Below are 25779 nucleotides of genomic sequence, written 5' to 3'. Positions count from 1 at the left end.
GCTAATGAGATGTCTTCTTTTCATTCCCAAGAAGAAATACGAGGAAACCGCCGAGTGGTCCAGTCATTTCTCTGTTACTCCTGCCACAAGCCTGGCACATCCCAAGGCTGCAGTGCCTTCTCCTTCCAGAAGCTTCTTCTTCAGCAGAGTTGAGGCCAGTGCATGAAAGAATTATGCAATGTTGAGATGAGAAATCATTTGCTAGAGTAGCAATACTCAGCCCAAGGTGACAGATTTTTTTCTCCTAAGAGTTATCCCTTCAGGAAATCTACCAAAGATGTGACTTCCGGGGTTTCAAAAGCCCAAGGAAAGATTCTGGTGCTCACTTCAGCAGCACAAATATTAAAATTGGAACAGCCCCTGTGCAAGGATAACAGCAAATTTGTCAAGTATCCCATATTTTTGACATGGATGGACCTGGAGCCTGTCATACAGAGTGAAGTCAGACAGAGAAAAACAAATATTATCTATTAACACATGTGTGTAGGATCCAGAAAAATGGTAGAGATGATCATACTCACAAAACAGAAACAAAGACACAGATGCAGAGAAGAAACGAATGGACACCAAGGGAGAAAGGAGGGAGGGTGGGATGAGCTGGGAGATTAGGACTCACATACACACTATCAATTCTGTGTATAAAATAGGTAACTAACGAGAACCTACTGTATAGCACCCGGAACACCACGATGCTCTGTGGCGACCTAAATGGGAAGGAAATCCGAAAAAGAGGGGATATATGTATACACATAGCTGATTCACTTTGCTGTACAGTAGAAATTAACATAACATTGTAAAGCAACCTTTGCCGACAAAGGTCCATATAGTCAAAGCTACAGTTTTTCCAGTAGTCATGTACAGATGTGAGAGTTGGACCATAAAGAAGGCTGAGCATCGAGGAAATTTTGCTTTCAAATTGTGGTGTTTAAGAAGATTCTTTTTTTTTTTTAATTTTATTTTTTAAACTTTACAATATTGTATTAGTTTTACCAAATATCGAGAGAAGATTCTTAAGCAATACATTTGAATCAGTTCTAATGAGGTGGATAAAACTGGAACCTATTAAACAGAGTGAAGTAAGCCAGAAAGAAAAACGCCAATACAGTATACTAACGCATATATATGGAATTTAGAAAGATGGTAACAATAACCCTGTGTACGAGACAGCAAAAGAGACACTGATGTATAGATCACTCTTATGGACTCTGTGGGAGAGGGAGAGGGTGGGGAGAATTGGGAGAATGGCATTGAAACATGTATAATACCATGTATGAAATGAGTCGCCAGTCCAGGTTCGATGCACGATACTGGATGCTTGGGGCTAGTAACCGGGACGACCCAGAGGGAGGGTATGGGGAGGGAGGAGGGAGGAGGGTTCAGGATGGGGAACACAGATATACCTGTGGCAGATTCATTTTGATATTTGGCAAAACTAATACAGTATTGTAAAGTTTAAAAATAAAATAAAATTTAAAAAAATAAAATAAAATAAAATAAAATGGTAGCACTAGTTTTCAAGCTCCATAAGAGCAGGGTGCATGTCTGCCTTATTCACATTTGTTCTCAGTGGCTTTGGTATAGTGCCTGACATACAAAAGTGTTGAGATAATTTTTTTGAATAATTAATAGAAGAATTTTTACTTAAAAATCATAACTAGATTACTGTATGCTGTATAACTGGAAGGCTTTCTAACTATATATAGTCAAATAGAGTCAATATCACACACACACATATATCTTCCAGCAGGAGTAAAAATGTTGGAAGTGTTTTTGAATATGAAGAGTTTTTGTCTGCTGCCCCGCTAAGTCTCTTTGGTCATGTCCAGCTCTGAGCGACCCTATGGACACAGCCCACCAGGCTCCTCCATCCACAGGATTTTCTAGGCAAGAATACTGGAGTGGTTTGCCATTTCCTTCTGCAGTTCTTGTCTAGAGGAGTTCATTCATCATTTTTACCTAGTTCAGATTGTTACTTCTGAATCAAAAAAATGAATGAATTACTTGCTTTAAAAATCACTTGTATGTATGAGATGATTAAATTTGATATTTCAGTAGCCATCAAAAAAAAAAGTCTTGGACTCTAGGCAGCAAGGAGATCAAACCAGTCAGTCCTAAAGGAAATCAACCCTGAATATTCATTGGAATGACTGATACTGAAGCTGAAGCTCCAACACTTTGGCCTTCTGTAACGAAGATCTGACTCATTGGAAAAGCCCCTGATGCTGTAAAGATTGAGGGCAGAAGAAGAGGACAACAGAGCATGAGATGGTTGGGTAGCATCACTGACTCAATGGATATGAATTTGAGCAAACTCCATGAGATAGTGAAGGACAGGGAAGCCTGGCGTACTGCAGTCCACGGGGCTGCAAAGAATCAGACGTGACTTAGTGACTGAACAACAACAATTTGTGAGTGTAAAATTCTTTCCTGCCACATAGGAGTCCCATTTCCGTATTTCAGGCCTTATTTGTTTTGATATTCTAAACTTTTTTATTTTCTATTTGGGTATAGCCAATTAACAAAGGAGTTTGTGATGGACAGGGAGGCCTGGCGTGCTGCGATTCATGGGGTCGCAAAGAGTCGGACACGACTGAGCGACTGAACTGAACTGAACTGAACTGAATTAACAAACAATGTTTTGATAGTTTCGAGTGAATAGTGAAGGGACCCAGCCATATACATAAATGTGTCCATTCTCCCCCAAACTCCCCTCCCATCCAGGCTCCACATAACCTTGAGCACTGGAGTTCCATGTGCTACACACAGCAGGTCCCTGTTGTTATCCATTTTAAATACAGCAGTGTGTACATATCCATCCCAAACTCCCTAACTATCCCTTCCTCCCATCCTCCCCCCACCACCCCACACCACCGGCAACCATAAGTTCATTCTTTTGGAGGACTTGGAGGTCTTGGAGGTCTTTTCAGTGACAGAAAAAGGTGAGAGAGCTGGAAAGCAGGAATCAGTGAGGGGGCTTGTGTCTGTCCCAACTCCCTCTCCCACCATTCCCCTTGCAGGTTTGACACAGTCCATCCATTTATCATTATATTGGAAGTAGTTGCCTAGAGCCCCACCTTCTCAAGGGGACCCAAGAGGAAATGCATGTGTTATAAATTAACCATGGCAGGGCATCATCCCTGGAGTCCTGCCAGCTGGACGCTAGCCCTCCACAGTCCGCGGACTCTCAGCCCACCAGGATCTGTCCCAGCTCCTGGCCCCACTGCTGTTCATCCTGGGCTTGGAGCCTGGAATCTCTTGTCTCTCTGCCAATGTGCCAAGGCTCAGCAGTACTCAGAATAGTCCTCTTCTACATAGTTGGAGGGGAACCAGCCAATCTGGAAAGAGACAGGGAAGGAGTCAGGGCGGCCTCTCTGTGCATTCTCCCGCTGTTCCTTGACACACCGGCCAGGTTTCCTCTACCTCAGGGCCTTTGCACCTGCCACACCTTCTACCCCAGAAAGTAGCTCCCCGGATACACCCTCAGCTGACCACCTGCACCTCCTCCTGTCCTTTACTCATGCATCACCTTATCCATAAGGACTTCAAACCATCCAATTTAAGCACTGCAAACCTCACCCACCCCAACACTCTTCACCCCCACTTACTACTTTTCCATAACACTTTTCACCATCTAATTGATTATATATGTTACTTATTTACAGACTTGTTCTCTGTTCCCCCTCTCTTCCCTACAACAGGGCAGGGATTTTTGTCTGTCTGATTCATCACTGAGTTCCAAAAACCTAGAATAGTTCCTGGAACACAGTAAATCCTTAATAAATATTGAAAAGATAGATGGATGGATGATGGATGGATGGATGAACAACGGATGGATGAATGGGATGATGGATGGATGATGGAATGATGGATGGATGGATGGAATGAATGGATGGATGAACAAGGGATGGGTGGATGTAATAATGGATGAATGATTGAATGATGAGTGGATGGATGAATGGATGGATGGATGGAATGATGGATGGATGGGTAAACAATGTATGGATGGACAAAATGATGGATGGATGGGTGGGTGGGTGGATGGATGGATATAACAATGGATGGGTGGATGGGTAGATGAATTCTTTATAGCGCAGATCTTCCTAAACACCCCAGAAGGCTCCCTCAAACCCCATTTGTCCTCCATCACACAATACATTTACCCTCTATGGCTCCTAAAACTGCTCTCCTAAGCAATTATCCAGAGGTCACTTTTCATGTTTCCCTCTGGTAGAATTTAAGCTCCTAACTGCTGCTCTTATATTCATTCAACAAGTATTTTTTGAGAAACCGATACAAGCAAGGCAATATGCTGGAGACTAGAAATTCATCAGCAGATGAAATAAAGAAGACTTTCTCCCCCTTTGTGAGACAAAAATAAGAAGCAAAGAGAAGCAAAGTTTTCTGAGAAAATTTGAGTTCCCTCCTGAAAGTCCAAATTCAGGCAAAGAACACAGAAGGCAAAAGTGGTTGGTCTGCCTCTTCATGCATTCAATAAATATTGAGCAACTACATGACAGCCACTGTTCCAGGCACTGGAGATACTGACGTGGGTAAGACAGACAAACTCCTCCCTTCAGGTTCCCCCAAACATGCCATTCACTCTCTCACCCCAGGGCCTTTGCACATGATGGTTTGTTTGCAATAGCTTCCCACACTGGTCCCCCTCCCCCCCAACTGTGACCTTTTTACCTGGCTAACTTTACTCATCCCTCAGTGATCAGCTTGCCTCTCAGAAGGTGTCTTGACCTCATCCAGGGTGAGTCAGAGGTTTCCCGGGGGCTCCCAAGGTGCCTTACGATTCCCCATCTCAATCTTGACCATTCACTCTTACGAGGGCATGTTCACAGTTCTACATTTCCCACTAAATTATGAGTTTCGTAGGACAGTGATGGTACTGTGCTCCTTTGTGCCTCCTCAGCACCCAGCAGAATGGCACATAGTAGGTACTCAATAAATAAATGCAAGATGCATACATGAAATCTCTGTCCCTTCCTCCTTTCCAACCAGGGACGCCCCCCTGCCCACTCTCCCCAGTCCACCATCCAGGACAGCTCCACTGTCATGGCAGAGCCCCGCCCCGACTCACCCGGCCGTAGATCTCCCCTCGCCACCAGCCCTGCTGCCCCTTCTTGTTAAGGATCTTGACGATGTCGCCTTCTTTGAGGGACAGCTCTGATCGGTCCCGGGCGCAGAAGTCATAGCGGGCTTTAGCAGTGCCAAAGATCTTGATGCTCCCGGCTGTACGGCAGAGAGCAGACATGGGAAACAGCCCGGAGCAGAGCCCTCCCACCCTCCCACCACCTGCAGAGGACAACGCTCTTAGGAGAATGTGCTGGGGTAAAGGACCCCTCGATGCTTCTTTCCACTGAGTCTTGGGCACCCTGTGTTCTGAGGGAAGACAGCTGTCTTCCCAGAATCATTCTTCCAGCCCAACCAGGGTGCAAATTTAGAGGATAATACCATATATGATCTTTAAAATGTTTTGTATCTATTCATGCTTTCCTAGTGGCTCAGATGGTAAAGAACTATTTGCGATGCAGGAGACCCTTGGTCAGGAAGATCCTCTGGAGGATGAAATGGCAAGGCACTCCAGTATTCTTGCCTGGAAAATTCCATGGACAGAGGAGCCTGGTGGGCTAGAGTCCATGGGGTCACAAGGAATTGGATGTAACTGAGCAACTAACAAACACACGCATATATTCATAGTAAGAGAAACAGAAGAAAGATGTGGAAATTTTCATTCCAGATAATATTAATTATATGAAGGAGGTCTAAGAGTTAAAAGGAGAAGGCAATGGCACCCGACTCCAGTACTCTTGCCTGGAAAATCCCATAGCGGAGGAGCCTGGTGGACTGCAATCCGTGGGGTTGCAAAGAGTAGGACATGACTGAGTGACTTCACTTTCACTTTTCACTTTCCTGCATTGGAGAAGGAAATGGCAACCCACTCCAGCGTTCTTGCCTGGAGAATCCCAGGGACAGGGGAGCCTGGTGGGCCCGTCTATGGGGTCGCACAGAGTCGGACACGACTGAAGTGACTTAGCAGCAAGAGTTAAAAAAGAGAAGGAGATGGGCTTCCTTTGGTGACTCAGTGGCTAAGATTCTGTGCTCCCAATGCAGGGGGCCCAGGTTCAATCCTTGGGCAGGGAACTGGATCCCACATGTCATAACTAAGTGTTCATATGCCACACCTCAAGGTCCCGCATGTCACAACTAAAAAGATCCTGGATGTCACAATGAAGAGGGAAGATCCTGGGTGCCGAACTAAGACCCTGCACAGCCAAATAAATAAACAAACAGTAGTTGTTTTTTTTTTTAGAAACAAGAAAAGAAAAAGAGAGAGAAAGATAAGCAAAGGGGAAAGGGACACAGGAAAACTTCTCAAAGTACAATATTAAGTGATATTGTAGAAAATTAGTTTGTAGTATTTCTGCAGATAGGCTGACTGAATATATTTTCCAGGAAGAAATGTGCAGACAGAAACATCTGATTGGGTGATGAGAATAAGGACAATTTTCATCTTAGAGTCCCGATGTTGTGCTGGTGTTGCTTTCTCAAAAATACAGCTTTTTTCGGTGGGGAACTGTTATTTTATAGGCAAACATTTGAACAATAATTAATTTTTAAATCCATCTTAAAATTTTTTTTGGACAGGTAAGAATTCAGAAACTCCACCACCCATGTGACTTTTCCACCAAACATACTCCAGAATGCGCTCCAGCAAAATAAAATTTGAATTAGAATAAGGAATTTTAAAAATAAAGGAAAACATGGAAAATAAGAAGTGTAGACAGTTCAAACAATGCTTGATAACAACTTTGCAAATTGAAATGCAATGGTGAAGAAAGAATTCCTAAAATGTAAGGCATGATTGTTGTCACTCACAGAAAACCATAGCCAACACTCCAGAAAATTTCAACAAACCAGGTTAGTAAGCTATACAAAGGAAAACAGAAGTAAGAGAATGCTAAAGATCTTGCCTTTCTGTGGGAGAAAGTTTTTTGTTGTTTTAGTCACTCAGTCGTGTCCAACTCTCTATGACCCCATGGACTGTAGCCCTCCAGGTTCCTTTATCCATGGGATTATCCCAACAAGAACACTAGAGTGGGTAGCCATTCCCTTCTCCAGAGGCTCTTCCCGACCCAGGGTTGGAACCCGGGTCTCCTGAATTGCAGGCAGATTCTTTACAATCTGAGCCACCAGGGAAGCCCAGGAGAAGGTTATCGATACTGATTAATGCCTGATTTAATACAAAATTAAAGGCTTAAAAGATACAGATGAGCACCCTTCTGGTTTCTTGTATCCTCATTTTCCCAAATATGAAAGTAACCCCTTTCATCCAAGCAAATGGATATGCAGATCTCTCAGGAGCAAAGAGACAAACTGCAAGTGGGAAGGAGTTCAGGCTGTTTCACAGATAGGACTTCTCCACGCCCGCTGGCAGCAATGTTCTCAGCATCCCCCAGCGTTCCCTGCACTACAGGAAGGAGCTGGCGCTACGGGCCCCCCTCTGGAGGCCTCCTACCTGATGGTTTGTTGATGGCTCTCCTCTCAGGCTCCTTGAAGGGGAACTGCAGGGTGGTGTCCAGCGACTTGAAGCAATCCTTCAGAGAGTTCTGTTGGTAGAATTCCACCAGCTCCTAGAAAGAGAACAGGACAGATGCTCTTCCAGCGGGCCAGCCCACAAGGGAGGGAGCCAGAGCCGGAAGGAACCACGTCCAACTCCTTGTGTGAAACAGACCCCTCTTCTGCGCTCCCTGGCAACAGACTCCTTGAAAGCTCCCCTTGACAGGGAGCTAACTCCCTTCCCAGAGGCCAGGACCATTTTATGGGGAAGAAATCACATTGTCTCAAGACAGTTCTCCTAATATCGTTTGTTTCATGATAAACTTACCAAATAATCAACTTGCTTGACGACCAGTTCACCAAAACCAAACACCCCCTCCACCCTCTGGGTGTCAAGAGCTCTATTTTTACAGATAATTGTAATAATAATAGATGTTGTTTATGAAGCAACTACTGTGTGCTGGTCGGTGTGCAACCACACATCATCAAAATCTCTTAATAACCTAGAGGGGTGGAAGGGAGGCTCAAGGGGGAGGAGATATAGGTATATTTATGGCTGATTCACATTATTGTATGGCAGAAACCAACACAACATTGTAAAGAAATTATCTGCTAATTAAAAATAAATATTTAGGGGCTTCTTTGGTGGCTCTGATGCTGGGAGGGATTGGGGGCAAGAGGAGAAGGGGACGACAGAGGATGAGACGGCTGGATGGCATCACTGACTCGATGGACGTGAGTCTGAGTGAACTCCGGGAGTTGGTGATGGACAGGGAGGCCTGGCGTGCTGCTATTCATGGGGTGGCAAAGAGTCGGACACGACTGAGCGACTGATCTGATCTGATCTGGTGGCTCAGTGGTAAAGAGTCTGCCTGCCAGTGCAAGAGACATGGGTTCAATCCCTGATCCAGGATGATCCCATATGCCACGGAGCAACTAAACCCCTGCTCCACAACTCCTGAGCCTGTGCTCTAGAGTCCAGGAGATGCAAGTGCTGAGCCCACGCGCCACCACTACTGAAGCCCACAAGCCTTCTAAGGCTCTGCAACAAGAGAAGCCACCACACTGAGAGCTTGCACACCTCAGCTAGAGTCTAGCCCCTGCCTGCTGCAAGTAGAGAAAAGCACGCACAGAAATGAAGACCCAGCCCCCATTTTTTTTTTTTTTTTGGTTTTAAAAAATAAATATTTTTTAAAATCTCTTAATAATCATGGGAGGTAAATACATTGGTGAGTCCCCTATTTTATAGATGGAGAAACTGAGTCACAGAGAAGGCTCATCCAGGGTCACACAGCTAGAAAAGGACAGATCCAGCATTCAGTCCTAGGACAAGAGATAGAGTGTAATAGCCAAAAGCTGGTCTCTATGTGAACGTGTGAAAGTCACTCAGTCGTGTCTGACTTTTTGCAACCCGATGGACTGTACAGTTCATGGAATTCTCCAGGCCAGAATACTGGAGTAGGTAGCCTTTCTCTTCTCCCAGGGATCTTCCCAACCCAGCGATTGAACCCAGGTCTCCCAAATTGCAGCTGGATTCTTTACCAGTTGAGCCACAAGGGAAGGCCAGTCTCCATAATAAGACTCATCTGAATTCAAGAGTCAGATGTGTGTCATTTATGACTATTTCTCCCATAAATGTTCAAGCTCATCCTAAGAGTGGGGGAAAAGGCAAGTCAAAATTAAGGGACATTTTGCAAAACAAAATATTTTATATGTTTAGGAGTTCTAGACTTCAAAAATGTCAGTGTCCTAATTCATGTGGATGTTTGGCAGTGAAAGTGAAAGTTGCTCAGTCATGTCTGACTGTTTGCAACCCCATGGACTATAGAGTCCGTGGAATTCTCTAGACCAGAATACTGGACTGAGTGGCCTTTCCCTTCTCCAGGGGATCTTCCCAACCTAGGGATCGAACCCAGGTCCCCCACAGTGCAGGCAGATTCTTTACCAACTGAGGCACCAGGGAAGCCCAAGCATACTGGAGTGGGTAGCCTATCCCTTCTCCAACAGATCTTCCCAAGCCAGTGATTGAACCAGGGCCTTCTGCATTGCAGGCAGATTCTTTATCACCTGAGCTATCAGAGAAGCCCGATGTTTGGCAGAAACCAATACTATACTATAAAACAATTATCCTTCAGTTAAAAATAAACACATTTAATTCTTTTTAAAAATGACAACGTCATAGGTGATGGGAGTGCCTTTTTTTTTTTAACAGAATACAGTTGTTATATGTAATTGAAATATTTTTCCGGTTCATTAAGTGTGAAAAAACACTCAAAACTCTGGTTGTTTATTTCATCTTTGTTGGATTAACACATTCTCTCACTTGGAAAAACAAACAAAAAAACGTCAATGTCATGAAAGACCAAAGAAATAAATAAAAGACTGGGGAGCTCTCGCAAATTAAGAGAGACACTAAGCACATGAATGCAACGTGTGATTCCCCTGATTACATCCTGGGGATGAAAAGGCTATAATAAACGTAATTGGGGCCAACAGGGAGCTTGGAAAACGCACTGTATTAGGTAATAGTTTTGTATCAACGTTCAACTCCCTGACTGTGATAATGATACAGTGGTGAGGGGAAAAAAAATTGTCTTGGCTCTTCAGATATGCATGCTAAAGTACTTACAGGAAGAATTTTTTAAATTTATTTTTAATTGGAGGATAATTGCTTACAATGTTGTGCTGGTTTCTGCCATACAACAATGTGAATCTGCTCTCAGTGTACCTATGTCCCCTCCCTCTTGAATCTCCCTGCCACCTTCTACCCCTTCCCGCCTCTCTAGGCCATCACAGAGAACCAGGGTGATCTCTGCGTTATACAGCAACTTCCCATGAGTTATCTATTTTGCACGTGGTTCTGGAAGAGGGCATGGCAACCCACTCCAGTATTCTTGCCTGGGGAATCCCATGGACAGAGGAGCCTGGCGGGCTACAGTCCATGGGGCCATAAAGAGTTGGACACAACTGAAGCAACTTAGCACAGCATTACACATGGCAGCGTGTATGTTTCCACACTGCTCTCTAGGTTTGTCCCGCCCTCTCCTCCCCGCACCGCGCCCACAAGTCTGTTCTCTACATCTCCGCCCTGCAATAGGTTCATCGGTACCATTTTTCTAAATTATAGGGAAGATCTTGATATCTGTGAATTACTCCTAAATAGTGCAAAACAAATGTGTGTGTGTGTGTGTGTGTGTGTGTGTGTAGAGGCAGAGAGGGAGAGAAAGAAAGCAAAAGAGGAAGAATATTAACAACCAATCAGTAAAACCAGGTGAAAGGCCCACAAATATTCATGACACTATTCCAGTAACATCTCAGTAATTTTTCAGAAAAAAAAAAAAAAAAAAAACGGGGGGAGGAAAAATTTTCAGAATAAAAAGTTTGGGGGAGAAAAAGATATGTGGAATGAATGAACAGTCCCTAACCTTTGGGGGAGTAAAGGATATGTTTGAAGCTCAAATGAAATTTGAGACACCTTCCTCAAAAAAAAAAAAAAAATGCAGATATATGCAAAATTCTAGATTTTTTTACCAGAGAATTCAAAGCTCCTCAAGGATCCACAGACCATGGGCACGATCCATGAGCCTTATCAATGGGCTTAAGAGGTCTAAAAGATAGCCCAAAATTGCACAGCAACAAATAGAAGCAAAAACACTTGAAAGGCCTCTGGATTCTCCATGAAATGATCATTAAACAGGTTAAGGAGAGCTAAATCTTTTTAAATTGGGGTATAGTTGCTTTACAATGTTGTGTTCATTTCTGCTATACAGCAATGTGAATCAGCTCTATGTACATATATATATATATCCCCTCTTTCTTGGATTTCCTTCCCATTTAGGTCACCACAGAGCATTAGGTCGGAGAAGGCAATGGCACCCCACTCCAGTACTCTTGCCTGGAAAATCCCATGGACAGAGGAGCCTGATAGGCGGCAGTCCATGGGGGTCGCACAGAGTCGGACACGACTGAGCGACTTCACTTTCACTTTTCACTTTCCTGCATTGGAGAAGGAACTGGCAACCCACTCCAGTGTTCTTGCCTGGAGAATCCCAGGGACAGGGGAGCCTGGTGGGCTGCTGTCTATGGGGTCGCACAGAGGCGGACATGACTGAAGCGACTTAGCAGCAGCAGCAGCAGCAGCAGAGCATTAAGTAGAGTTCCCTGTGCTATACAGCAGGCTTTCATTAGTTTTCTGTTTCACACATATTAGTGTATATATGCCAGTCCCAATCTCCCAATCCATCCCACTCCCCCTTACCCACCTTGGTGTCCATACACTGGTTCTCTATGTCTGTGTCTCTATGTCTGCCTTGAAGAAGAACTAACTCTTGATGTCTGACAAAAACAGAGACTCTGCCATTCTATGACACCAGATGAGAACTAAACCTCAGTTTCCCCCATCTGTGAAATGGGAACTCAGAGCTGAGCGAATGACCTGCAGTCCTAATGATAATATGTCTGGCATTCAACAAGTGCTTTGCAAATGATCACTGCAGCTACTGTTGTTATTATTCTTCTTCTCATTGTTGGTGATTAGAAAAACAAGTTTAAAGCCAGTTGCTCCATAGTGCCTCTTGGAGTGGTTATTCTGGATGGAGGAAAAGGGGTCCTAAGGTGGAGCCTCAGAGAGGGTCCAACTTAGACTCTGAAAGACTGGGGTTAGGGGTAGATTGACCCTTACCGTAAGTCCCCTGAAAGCTTTCTTTTCTGTAATCCGGTACAGTCCTTCTGCTGTCATGATTTTAATATGCTTGACTTCAACATTATACCTGCATGCAGGGAAAGAGAGCAAGATGTCACCGAGACCCGAGTCGGGGAATTCAGGCCTATTTCCTGTTGCGTCTCAGTCCCAGGCTATAACCCCGCACGCCAACCATGGAAGAAGGGTACTTGGCTACTGGAGGGAACGGGCAACCACTGGAACTCAACAGAATCCCTTCCCTGGAGACTTTGCTGTTCTAAGCCTTCATTTCTTCCCTGTGTAATAGGAATCATCTTCCTTAACTCAGGGTTGTCGAGAAGTCAAATAGACTCGGTAAGCAAGGCATCCTTCTAGAATAGATTGAATGAAATCTCCACTTCCACCAATACAAAGGACCATAGAATCTAAAGGATGTAGGAGAAGGGAATTCATTTCCACCAATATGGCAGACCACAGACTAGTAAGGATCCGGAAGAGACGAATTGGCAGGAGTGGTTCTGTTTACATGAAGAACTAGATAACCAAAAAAAAAAAAATTCTACTTCAGAAAACCCCTAGAAATGCTGAGAGAAGAATGCTGAACTCTTAAAAAAAAAAAAAAAAGTAAGGGAAATCCCCCAAAGGACAAAATGAGGATGAAACTTAAAAGTATGTGTCAATTCAATTTTGGCTGTGCGAGGCAGCTTGCAGGATCTCCAACCAGGGATCAAACTCAGGCCCTCAGTAGTCCTAACCATTGGAAAGTAAAAGTGTTAGTTGCTCAATCGTGTGCAACTCTTTGTGACCCCATGGACTGTAGCCCACCAGGCTCTTCTGTCCATGGAATTCTCCAGGGAAGAATACTGGAGTGAGTTGCCATTTCCTTCTCCAGGGGATCTTTCTGACCAAGGGATTAAACCTGGGTCTCCCACATTGCAGGCAAGGCAGCCCCCACTGGACCACCAGGGAATTCCCTAGAGCATACATCTTGATCACACAGAAATACGAGATGAGTTATTGTGTCCTTGTTGGGTAGAGAGTTGGCACTGAGACCCACCCTCATTCCAAAAGGCTGGACTGTCAAGTCAAAAAGCTACATCCTCAGAGGGGAAAACGTGCTCTAGAAAAACTCCACCCATCAGCACAGCAGGGACCATGTGAAAGCTTGTTTGTCTCAGACTCAAAATAGAGAAGTCACACTTAAGAATTCATCATCTTAACCTCACCTTCTTACGGGTTTAGCGTTTATACTTAAACCACCTGTATAGACTGGGAAACTAAGAATTAAACAAAACTATTTTAATCTGAAAAAGAAGTAAACTTGTTGGTGATTCCCAACGGAAGCAAATGCAAAATCTCTGGAGACCCAAGCTGCAAAGATGTCCATGGGGAAAGCCCCACTTATCATCACAAGACAAAATGAAAAAACCAACAAGGAAACGAGTCACCACAAGAAAGAAGCTGCACCCAAAACAAACAGAAAGGCAGGACAGCCAGGGTCTGCAAGACTTGGGTCCAGACTGCATTTCTGCCTCTTATGGCATCACCCATCAATGGACATGAGTTGGAGCAAACTCAGGGAGATGGTGAAGGACAGGGAAGCCTGGTATGCTGCAGTCCATGGGGTCACAAAGAGGCGGACAGTACACAGCATACAACAACAACGAGTATGCTTAATGTCCCCTTAGAGCCTTAAGAAGCATATCTTTTTTTCCTGTGGGTTACCAATCAATGAAAAGAAATAAAAAACAAAAATTAAAAACACACAGGACCCTACAGGAGCTCAATAAAAAGTGACTTGTTAACGTACAATAGTCAATCGTCTTGACAGGGACAGAGCAAAGGGACAAAGTAGGTGATTAAACACTCAATCCCACTAAGGGATTGTAAATAGAAAAACATGGGAGACCCCTGTAAGTTAATGATTACTCAAGAAAGCAGATTTGCTTAACCACAAAACCAAGCAGGCTTGCTTAGCCACACAGGCATGTCACAGAGGCTCGGGACATGACCCAAAACAATAAAACAATGGTGACATGAGCCCCACCTCCTGCCCAGGGAGCTCAGTAAGTTAATGAATCCTAGGACATGCTCTCTGCACATAAGAAGAACAATAATTTGTGGACCACATAGGGACAAGAAAACTCTCCTACTCAACCTGGGGGAGGAGGAGCTGATGCCGGAAGCATGACATCTATCTATTCAAGAAAGTCAAAGAAGTTCTCGTCCCCCTCCTCACTTTTCATTTGTTTATGAAATTGTAGCCCAGTGAGTTCTTAGGGCAGAGCATTTCTGGCTCACCCTTTCGTAAACCTCACAAGCATACTATCCTAATAAAAGTCACTTCATATCTATCACTTTGCCTCTCGCTGAATTCTTTTCCTGTGCTGAGACATAAAGGACTGGTACTGGAGCTCTTCAGAGCCCTCGGAAACAATACCCAAATGGTTTCATCCTTCCTAAGCACCTGAAGTGCTCAGCTCACAAGGGGAAACGGGCCAGGAAAGAAGAAATTACTTAATGCTGATGGCAAATTCTGCGGCATCCTTCACCCTCTGCCGCACCAAGAACGTCCCATCCGAGCGGTTGGTAAGAATGCTTTCCGCCCCGGCTCGCTCCATGGGGCCAGCGTACCTGTCAAGACATACCAAGAAGAGAGGTTCACATAACTCTGATAGGTAAACCTGGGGGAGGCAGTGGCCATTAGACACCTTTAAGTCACGCCCAAGGTTTCACAATTGGATTTCAGGAAACAACACAATCCTTTGGGTGTAGCTATGTCTCAGTGCGATACAGGAAGAAATATATTTGTTCTCTATGCTCTCCACCCTTTCCTGGCATGCTGCTGCTGCTAAGTTGCTTCAGTTGTGTCTGACTCTGTGCGACCCCATAGACAGCAGCCCACCAGGCTCCCCTGTCCCTGGGATTCTCCAGGCAAGAACACTGGAGTGGATTGCCATTTCCTTCTCCAATGCATGAAAGTGAAAAGTAAAAGTGAAGTCGCTCAGTTGTGTCCAACTCTTCACGACCCCATCTACTGCAGCCTACCAGGCTCCTCCGCCCATGGGATTTTCCAGGCAAGAGTACTGGAGTGGGTTGCCATTGCCTTCTCCATATAACTCCTAAAACCTTTGGAATCTCCAAAGTAATATGTCTTTTTAAAATTTTTATTTATTTTTATTTTTGGCTGTGTTGGGTCTTTGTTGCTGTGTAGGCTTTTCTCTATTGGGGCACATGGGCTAAGTAGTTGCGGCTCCCGGGCTTTAGAGCCCAGGCTCAATAGTTGTGGCAGACGGGTTTAGTTGCTCCACAGCATGTGGGATCTTCCCGGACCAGGGATAGAACCAGTTTCTCCTTCATTGGCAGGCAGATTCTTTACTTCTGAGCCACCAGGGAAGCCCAATAAGTGTCTTTTTGTATGCTAATAAGCTGACTGGGGCTCTTTTTTTTTTAATATTTACTTTTATTTACTTGGCTGCCCTGGGTCTTAGTTGAGGCGTGCAGGATCATCGGTCTTTGTCGCAGCTTGCAAACTATTAGCTGCACGTGGGATCTAGTTCCCTGACCAGGGATCGAACTCAGGCCCCCTGCATGGGGAGCTTGGAGTCTTAGCCACTATACCAGGGAAGCCCCTGGGGGCTCTTTAATAGGCTCAGGATGAGGGTTAGTAGTCAGAAGAGCCATGTGATTAGAGGCTTGACATTTTCAGCCCTGCCCCACCTCCACATCTGCAAAGATGGAGGTTGAATCCATCACTAACGACCCATAATTTAATCAATCTTGCCTATATAAAGATGCCTCAACCGAACTCCAACCAAATAGTTTTGATTTTTTTTTTTTTGCGGGGGGCGGGGGTGGGGGTGGGCTGGGGATTCCTAACCACCACCACTCGTCATGTGGGATCCTACTTCCCTGACCAGGGATCGAACCTGTGCCCCCTGCATGGGACGTGCAAAGTCTTAACCACTGAACTACCAGGGAAGTCCCAACCAAAGTGTTTGGAGAGATTCCAGGTTGGTGAACACAGGGAGATACCAGGGGTGGGGTGGGTGGGTGCAAGCCCAGAGAGGGCATGGAAGCCCTGTCCCATTTCCCCATACCTTGCCCCAAGCAACTCTTCTATCTGACTGTTCCTGATTTGAATCCTTTGATAATAAACAGTCTAGTAAGGAAACTGTTTCTACAAGTTCTGGGAGTTTGTGTTAGCAAATTATCAAACCCAAGGAGGGGGCTATGGGAAGCTCCCATTTGTGGCTGGTGGGTCAGAACTCTGGGTGACCCAGGCTTGTGATTGTCATCTAAAGTGGAGGGCTACCTCTTGAAGTGTGTTAGTCACTCAGTCGTGTCCGACTCTTTGCAACTCTATGGACTGTAGCCTGCCAGGCTCCTCTGTCCATGGGATTCTCCAGGCAAGAATACTGGAGTGGGTTGCTATTTCCTTCTCCAGGGGATCTTCCCAACCCAGGGATTGAACCCAGGTCTCCTGCACTGCACATGGATTTTTTTTACCATGTGAGCTAGGTAAACCGAGCTAGAAACCAAGCCTTTAATCTATGGGATTTGTCGCTAACTCCAGACAAATCGTGTCAGAATCAAATTGAATCGTAGCACACCCAAGCTGGAGTCTGTAGAATTAGAGAATTGTTAGGTGCGGAGAATTAAAAAAAAAAAACAAAAAACCCACACATTTGGTTTCAGAACTATTGAGAGTATGAGTATAGAAAAACAGGTGTGGGCTTTTTTTTTTTTTTCCTTTTACTCTGAAATTTGGCATTTCTGGAAAGGTATTTACTGAGTGTCTACTGTCTGCCCATCTGTGTGGTCACCAGGATGGAAATAGGATGAAGAGAGTGAGACACAGCCTCAGGTACAAAAATTAAAGGGCAAGGCAAAAAACTCAGTCATCAGGATAAATAACAACAAAGAAAATAAGTAGCACTTTAATGCAATATTTTCTAAATTGCAAAAGCAACCATACAAAGGAATAAAGTACTGATTAAGTGCTATAAGGTGAATGAACCCTGAAAACGTGGTGCTGAGTGAGAGAAGCCAGTCACAAAGGGCACACAGGGTAGAATTCCATTTATATGAAGCACCCAGAACTGGCAAACTCATAGACACAGAAAGTGTGTTCATGGTTGTCAGGGCTTGGGGAGGGAGAGGAGGGGTCACTGTTGACAAGGGGGGCATTTCTTTTGGGGGTAATGAGAATGTTTCGGAGTTAGAGAGAGGTGCTGGTTGCATACCATTGTAAATGTACATTTAATATAAATGTGAAAAATAAATAGAGATGTGACTATGAATATAATTATGCTATAAGTGCAAATATACAACAGAAATAATATATATTAATTATAGATAATGTAGTATTATATATGATGTATCAGCAAGAATATGAATATATTAATAGCATAAATTTAAGTATATAACATAAAAATATATATTAACTATAGATAACACATAATTATAAGTCATAATTATATAAATTATATATATAAATTTTATAAATATGATGTCATAATTATATAAATATGATGTCAATGTGTTTATGCTATAAATATAAACATTAATATATAACACATAATATATATTATATACTATACAATTATGGAGAAGGCGATGGCACCCCACTCCAGTACTCTTGCCTGGAAAATCCCATGGACAGAGGGGCCTGGTGGACTGAAGTCCATGGGGTCGCTAGGAGTCGGACACGACTGAGCGGCTTCACTTAATTTTTTCACTTTCATGCATTGGAGAAGGAAATGGCAACCCACTCCAGTGTTCTTGCCTGGAGAATCCCAGGGACGGGGGAGCCTGGTGGGCTGCCGTCTATGGGGTCGCACAGAGTCGGACACAACTGAAGCGACTTAGCAGCAGCAGCATACAATTATAGACAGTATGTATGGAATTAGTATGCAACATAAATAATATATACTAACTATATATAATGCATTTATGATATAAATATGAATTATTTATTATATATAAAATGAATGTGTATGTAAATATATAACAATTTATATTATATACCATATAATTACAGATAATATATGTGTGAATATGCCTATATGCTCTAAGTGTGAATATAACATAAATAATATATGTTAATCATACATTTTTGTTGTTAAGTCTCTAAATCGTGTCTGACTCTTTGCCATCCCATGCACTATAGCTGGCCAGGCTTCTTTGTCCATGGGATTTCTCAGGCAAGAATACTGAAGTGGGCTGTCATTTCCTTATCCAGGGGACCGTCCCCAGCCAGGGATCAAACCTGCATCTCCTGCATTGTCAAATATTGGCAGGTAGATTCTTTACTGCAGAACCACCAGGGCTTCCCATCATATACACATATAACCTAATATGTATTAATTATATATATAATTACATTATATATTTTAATATATAACTAACTACATTATAGGCTGTATATTTAATATATAACTAACTACATTATAAGGCTGTATATTGTCACCCTGCTTATTTAACTTATATGCAGAGTACATCATGAGAAACGCTGGGCTGGAAGAAGCACAAGCTGGAATCAAGATTGCCGGGAGAAATATCAATAACCTCAGATATGCAGATGACACCACTCTTATGGCAGAAAGTGAATAGGAACTAAAAAGCCTCTTGATGAAGGTGAAAGAGGAGAGTGAAAAAGTTGGCTTAAAACTCAACATTCAGAAAACGAAGATCATGGCATCTGGTCCCATCACTTCGTGGCAAATAGATGGGGAAACAGTGTCAGACTTTATTTTTGGGGGCTCCAAAATCACTGCAGATGGTGACTGCAGCCATGAAATTAGAAGACGCTTACTCCTTGGAAGAAAAGTTATGACCAACCTAGATAGCATATTCAAAAGCAGAGACATTACTTTGCCAACAAAGGTCCGTCTAGTCAAGGCTATGGTTTTTCCAGTAGTCATGTATGGATGTGAGAGTTGGACTGTGAAGAAAAAGAATTGATGCTTATTAACTGTGGTGTTGGAGAAGACTCTTGACAGTCCCTTGGACTGCAAGGAGATCCAACCAGTCCATTCTGAAGGAGATCAGCCCTGGGATTTCTTTGGAAGGAACGATGCTAAAGCTGAAACTCCAGTACTTTGGCCACCTCATGCGAAGAGTTGACTCTTTGGAAAAGACTCTGATGCTGGGAGAGATTGGGGGCAGGAGGAGAAGGGGACAACAGAGGATGAGATGGCTGGATGGCATCACCAATTTGATGGACGTGAGTCTGAGTGAACTCCGGGAGTTGGTGATGGACAGGGAGGCCTGGTGTGCTGCGATTCATGGGGTCGCAAAGAGTCGGACATGACTAAGCGACTGAACTGAACTGAACTGAACTACATTATGCAATATATAGTTATATTGATAAATGTGAATATGTAATATAAGTGTAAATAATAACATAAATGCCACTTTAAATGGTTAATTTTATGTCACGTGAATTTTACCTCAATTTTAAAACTAAATTGAAAAAAAATCCGTGATGAATAAAATGTCAAAACTTCAAATAAGGACAAGACCTGACTCTGCATGTGCCTGGCTGACTGCAATTCACCTTTCCCTACTCCCAGCCCTGTCATATCCTGCCTTGATTTACAGTTTTGATAGTCTGCCCATCATAGCTGTTTTTTTTTTCCCATTGCTTTTGTTTTTAAAAAAAAAAAAAAAAAAAAAGAGTATGGCTCACACACACACACAGAAAAAAAAACAGTATGGCTCTCAAAGTCTGAGGTTTTGGCACCCCCTTAAATCCTTGCTGCACCCAAAGTCAGGGTCTCGCTCTCTCCTCGCCCCAGTTCCGGCCGCAGTGGCCTCATTTTACCGCATCTGGCCATGCAGGGATAGAGTGAGCGCCCTGCCTCAGGTGAACACAGTTTAAACCCTGGATCCACCACCCGGTTGCTCTGTGACCTCGGGACCTGAGTGTGCTCCTCCCAGACCTAATTTCCTTCTCTGAAAAGAGGAGATAAAACTGCCCATCACAGAGGAACATTTTTGACAAAAGGCAAAGACGCAGTTGAAGCGCCTCATACGTGGTGGGTGTTCACCACACGGGAGCGTTATTAGGCCCTTTGTGTAATAAGGTTGGGCTTTGAAGCCCAGCAGACTTGGGTTCGAATCCCACCTCTTTCACTTCCTTGCTTTGTGACACTGACCAAGTTACTTGCTTTTCTCTGAGTCTTGGTTTCCTCCATTGCAGAAAGAGATTAAGAGGAGTATGCACTCAAAGCATTATTACAAGAATTGCCCTTAAAATGCTGACACAGTGGTCATAAAAACAATACCACAGTGCGTCAAGTCTAAGATACCAATCATTGTAAAATACACCATGCTTTCACGGGCAATTATGAAATAAAAATTACTGGTTTCCCTAGTGGCTCAGATGGTAAAGAATCTGCCCGGAGAAGGGAATGGCTACCCACTCCAGTATTCTTGCCTGGACAGAGGAGCCTGGCAGATTACAGTCCATGAGGTCACAGAGTCTGACACAACTGAGCGACTTAGCACACACACGCACCCATAAAATTAAGCAGAAGAACTGAGACACCACTAATTGTAAGAGCCATTCCAATGCCAGAGGCATTAAACAGTGAGAGTAAAAAATATGCATTTTACAATGGATGAAATGTAGTCATAACAGCTAATGCTAATAAGAATAGATAATAAAGTGCTTTTTGCATGTCAGGAATAGAGCTAAGCACTTTACAGGCTCATGGAAACTTCTTAACAGCGCTATGAATCAGATATTGTTACCAATCTGTTTTCCAGGGAGGAAAGCTGAAGCTCAGAGAAGCTGAGTTACTGGCTAAAGGTCACACAGCTGGATAATGTTAGAGTCAGGATTGGAACCGAAGTCAGTGGGCTCCAAAGCAACAGTATAAACCTCCATCCCTCATTGTACTCTAAGCAGTAGGTTCTCAAAAAAAGGCAAGTGGAGAGGGAGAAGAAGCTCCCATTATATTGTCACCATCATTTTCTTTCCATTAGAACCGAATATCCCAAAATCAAGGACCCTCTTTGGTCTGTGCTCTCTCCTCAGCAGCCCCCAGTGTAGGGCTGGACCCAGTAGTTAAGGCCCAAAGTTTGAAGAATGAATAACTGACTTGTTTGCAGCCCCTTGTGGCACCCTAATGTTCAGCCCAAACATCCACCCCAAAGCACCCCAAGTTAAAAATAAGATGGTTCTACTCACCAGAGATGAACGGACAGGTCCTGAGGGGGACCCTGGGGACACAGACAGAGATCGAGACTTAGGGAAAAGGGTTCAGCATGGCAACAGACTTCAGGACACTGCATTCATTCATTATAGAATAGACATTATGTGCCGGGCACTGTGCTCTTCTCTGGAAATACAGCTCCAGAATCCAGTGGGAGAGATCAGTCCACCCCTCCCAAATAAATCAGCTTTAAAGAGGCAGCTACGTGTGTAGGCAGAAATTGGAAAGACGTCCAGATCTTGATGTGTGAATGCCAAGTCCCACCGAAAGGATCCTGGCTCCTTGGGAAAATGGTTGATTCCAAGATTGGGGCAGAAACAGTACAAGAGCAGTGTGTTCTTGTGCTAAAAAGTAAAGAAGGGCTCAGAGAACAATGAGGTTATGTCAAAAGGACAGAGGAGCCAGCCTGAAGGGGCTCCCACTGGTCCAGTGAACCAGTGAAGTTGCCCAATCATGTCCAGCTCTTTGAGACCCCATGGACTATAGCCTCCCAAGCTCCTCCATCCATGGAATTTTCCAGGCAAGCGTACTGGAGTGGGTTGCCATTTCCTTCTCCAGGGGATCTTCCGCACCCAGGGATCGAACCCAGGTCTCCCGCATTACAGGCAGATGCTTTACTCTCTGAGCCACCAGGGAAGCCCTAAGCCCACTGGTCCAGGCTGGGACAATATTAAAATAAAAATCCAGGAACATTTCCTGAGATAGATAACAAACAGATACACAGATAGACACATAGATGATTGATACAGAGATGGCTATATAGATAGATACATAGATAATGGATGAATACACAAGTACATAGATACACAGATGGTTGATTGGTATATACATAGATACACAGATAAATACATAGATGATTATTAGATAGATCCATAGATAATTGATACATAGATGCAAATGGATACATGGATAGACACACAGATACATAGATATGCATGAATCTGTCAGGTAACTGACAGATTCATAGATACAAAGATGATTGATTGATTATAGATACATACATAATACACAGATACATAGAAGAGACAGTTCTTTACAATAGAATATCAGCTAATAACTTAGGAGGAATGATGGAGTTAGAAATTCATAATGCAACTCCACAATGGAGAAAGGACCCTAAGCCAAAAAAAAAAAAAAGCAAAAGATATTTTTTGGAAAATTGGTAAAGTGTAAATACATACTCTGAATTATGTAATATATAATTTATATATTATAATTTCTAATATGTGATAATTTATAATAGTAGAATGTCCATGCTGAATTTCATGTTTTCAAAAATCACGCTATGTATATACAAGAGAAAGTTCCTGTTCTCAGCAGGTATTCAGATTAAAGGGGAAATGTGTCTATAAACTTATTTTGAAGAGTCTCAAGAAAAAACAAATAATAGACATTTTCTAAATAAATGAAATGTTCAGAGAAAGATGACAGAGACAATGAGACAAAATGTTAACAATTGGTGATCTGACTAACAGATGTATGAACGTTCTTCGCATTATTCTCATGACTTTTCTCGAAGTCTGAAATTACATAAAATGAAAGCAAAAAAAAAAAAAATGGGAGAGACTTTCTTTCTGCAGGCTCCTATGAGGGCTACAAAGTGGTCAGGGGGTAGTGAGGAAGAATGAGGTTTGGGGAGAGTGGGGAAGATTTGAAGTCATTATCAAGATGAGGAAATCAAGAGAGTGGGAGACAGGTGAAGAAAGACAAGCGCTAGACAGAGCGGTGGGCAGGCCTGGTCCCTGCACGAGGAGGCCCAGGGGACGCAACCCCGTAGATGACTCTGTTTGGTGCCTCTGAAGGAATGCAGGGGTTGGCCAGCCTTCTGAACCCCTGTTCCTTCCCCAAGTGATGGAGAAGATTCAAGGATGGAGGTTCTTTAAAAAACTAAAAACAGAGCTACCATACGACTCTGAAATCCCACTCCTAGGCACATATACAGGGAAAAACTTGGTCTAAAAGGATACATGTACCCAAATATTCATTGCTGTGCTGTTTACAATAGCCAAGACATGGAAGCAGCCTAAATGTCCATTGTCAGAGGAATGGACGAAGAAGATGTAGTACATATATAAAATGAAATATTACCCAGCCATTAAAAAGAACAAAATAATGCCATTTGCACAATATAGATGGAACTAGAGATTGGCTTCTCTGGTGGCTCAGCTGGTAAAGAATCCACCTGTAATGTGGGAGACCTAGGTTCGATCCCTGGGTTGGGAAGATCCCCTGGAGGAAGGCATGGCAACCCACTCCAGTATTCTCACCTGGAGAATCCCATGGACAGAGGAGCCTGAGGGCTAATAGTCCATGGGGTCACAAAGAGTCAGACAGGACTGAGAAACTAAGCACAGAGATGGTCATACTGAGTGAAATAAGTCAGACAGAGAAGCAGAGACATCGTATGACATCCATTTTTATGCTAAATCTAAAAAGACATGATACAAAGGAACTTATTTAGAAAACAGAAACAGACTCACAAGAACTTAGAGAATAAACTTATGGTTGCTGAGGAAAGGATGGGAGAAAGGGAGGGTTGGGAAGTTTGGTATGGACATGTATACCCTGCTATATTTAAAATAGATAACCAACAAGGATCTGCTGTGTAGCACAGGGAACTCTGCTCAATGTTATGTGGCAGTCTGGACGGGAGCAGGGTTTGGGGGAGAATGGATACATGTATGTATGACTGAGTCCCTTTTCTGTCCACCTGAAACTATCACGACATTGTTCACTGGCTATACTCCAAAACAAAATTAAAGGTTAATTTTAAAAAGTCATATGTTCATGTGTATGTAATAAAAACTGAAACGTTAAAAATAAAAAGAACCAAGGAGAAAAGGACTGGTCATCCTTCCCAGGGTGAACCCCTCTCTGGGCTCAGTCAGCAAGGTAGGGAGTGACACACCATGATGGGCAGCCCCTCCTGATCTCAGGAGCATTTCCCTCAGTGCTGCCCATCCTCACAGGACGCCCTCTGCACCCCCGTGCCCTCACTCCAACCAGACTGAGGCACTCACATGCACATAGGGCTTGACTCTATTGCAGGGAAACCAGCCAACTTCATTGGTAGATATATTCCTTCCCTAAAAAGATGGAAGGGAGAGATGGACAGAGAGGTTACAGGCAGCCACAATGCTTCTGTGTATCCATCTTTCACCCAACAGCCACTCTGCTTGGCCATCTACCTCTCCATGACCTGGAATGACCCAGAGAGGGACCAACCAGTATCAACTTTTGGGAATACCACCAGCCCAGAAGGGCCAGGTCAGCCCCACAAATCCCCATAGACATCACCCTGCCTGGAGCAAATTTCCATTGCCAGAGTTCAGTGGGAGCATGATCCCACTCCGGAGGCCACCTACACCCTAACCCCTCATTCAGGTCCTTCCCTGTCATTCCCATGGCCCCAGCCTGTACCTCCCACCAGTTCTGTTCGGCTTCAGCCTTAGTGAGCTCCACAATGTCTCCCGGGTTGAGGCGTAGAAAAGGTCCAATGGCTCCAGGGGGTGGGGGCAGCCCGTAGTATTCCTGGCACACCTCCATTTTGGGCAGGCCTGGAGGGAAGGGGAGGGGATGATACAGAGAAGTCCAGGACTTTCACACCCAAGTCTCGCCACCCAGCAGGATGGCAGAAGTTAAGAAGACAGACAATATCAAGTGGCAGCAAGGATGTGGAGCAACTGGAAGTCACCTGGATTCCTGGATTCTTTTTTTGTTTTTAATTTGAAGAAGTTTTTAATATGAAAGCATCTAAAATAATTTTTTTTGCATAAACGGGAAGGGTGGCCATGACTCCACAGCTCATTCCTGCATGACTAGTAGGAACCCACTTTGGAAAACTGCTGGGCAGTATCCACTGAAGCTAATTCCACTCATGAATACATCACCCAGAGAAACGAAACACAGGTCCCCAGAGAGTCATAGATGAAGAATGTTCACAGCAGCTCTATTCACAAGAGCCAAAAAATGTGCAACATACCCAATGTCTTTAAGAAGATGGATAAACACAGCATGAAATAACCATATCATGGAATACAATGCAGCAATGAAAAAGAACAAGTGACTGCTTCAAGCAGATACGCTAATACGCTGTGAGAGTCCATGCTATACAACTTCATTTGTGTGAAGTTAAAGGGCAGGCAAAACTAATCTATGCTGATAGAGGTCAGAAAGTGGTTCCCTCTGGGAGACAGGACAGACTAGCAGCGCGTATGACCAGCACCAGCCAATAAAACTTTCCATGATGATGAAAGTGTCCTGTATATTGATCTGAGTGGTGGTTACACGGGTAGAGATTCAGTGAGT

General features: G+C 43.7%; 1 protein-coding gene across 1 annotated transcript in view; it reads right to left on the bottom strand.

Annotated features, from left to right (window-relative positions):
• Positions 1–2619: 2619 nt before the first annotated feature.
• Positions 2620–25779, bottom strand: part of VAV1 (vav guanine nucleotide exchange factor 1) — a 64281-nt gene continuing 41121 nt past the window's right edge. The window contains exons 20-27 of the mRNA XM_025293333.3: positions 24892–25028; positions 24492–24557; positions 21447–21478; positions 14765–14881; positions 12248–12335; positions 7526–7640; positions 5087–5238; positions 2620–3335 (exon numbers count right to left, since the gene is read on the bottom strand). Of these exons, the coding sequence (XP_025149118.1) occupies positions 3282–3335; positions 5087–5238; positions 7526–7640; positions 12248–12335; positions 14765–14881; positions 21447–21478; positions 24492–24557; positions 24892–25028 (761 nt within the window). The 3' untranslated portion in view covers positions 2620–3281. The remainder of the gene's footprint in view (positions 3336–5086; positions 5239–7525; positions 7641–12247; positions 12336–14764; positions 14882–21446; positions 21479–24491; positions 24558–24891; positions 25029–25779) is intronic.

This window comes from Bubalus bubalis, chromosome 9 (genome assembly GCF_019923935.1).
Source record: "Bubalus bubalis isolate 160015118507 breed Murrah chromosome 9, NDDB_SH_1, whole genome shotgun sequence".
Classification (NCBI taxonomy): domain Eukaryota; kingdom Metazoa; phylum Chordata; class Mammalia; order Artiodactyla; family Bovidae; genus Bubalus; species Bubalus bubalis.
Note: the sequence above shows the minus strand (reverse complement) of the source record. Positions and strands in the feature narration are given on the sequence as shown.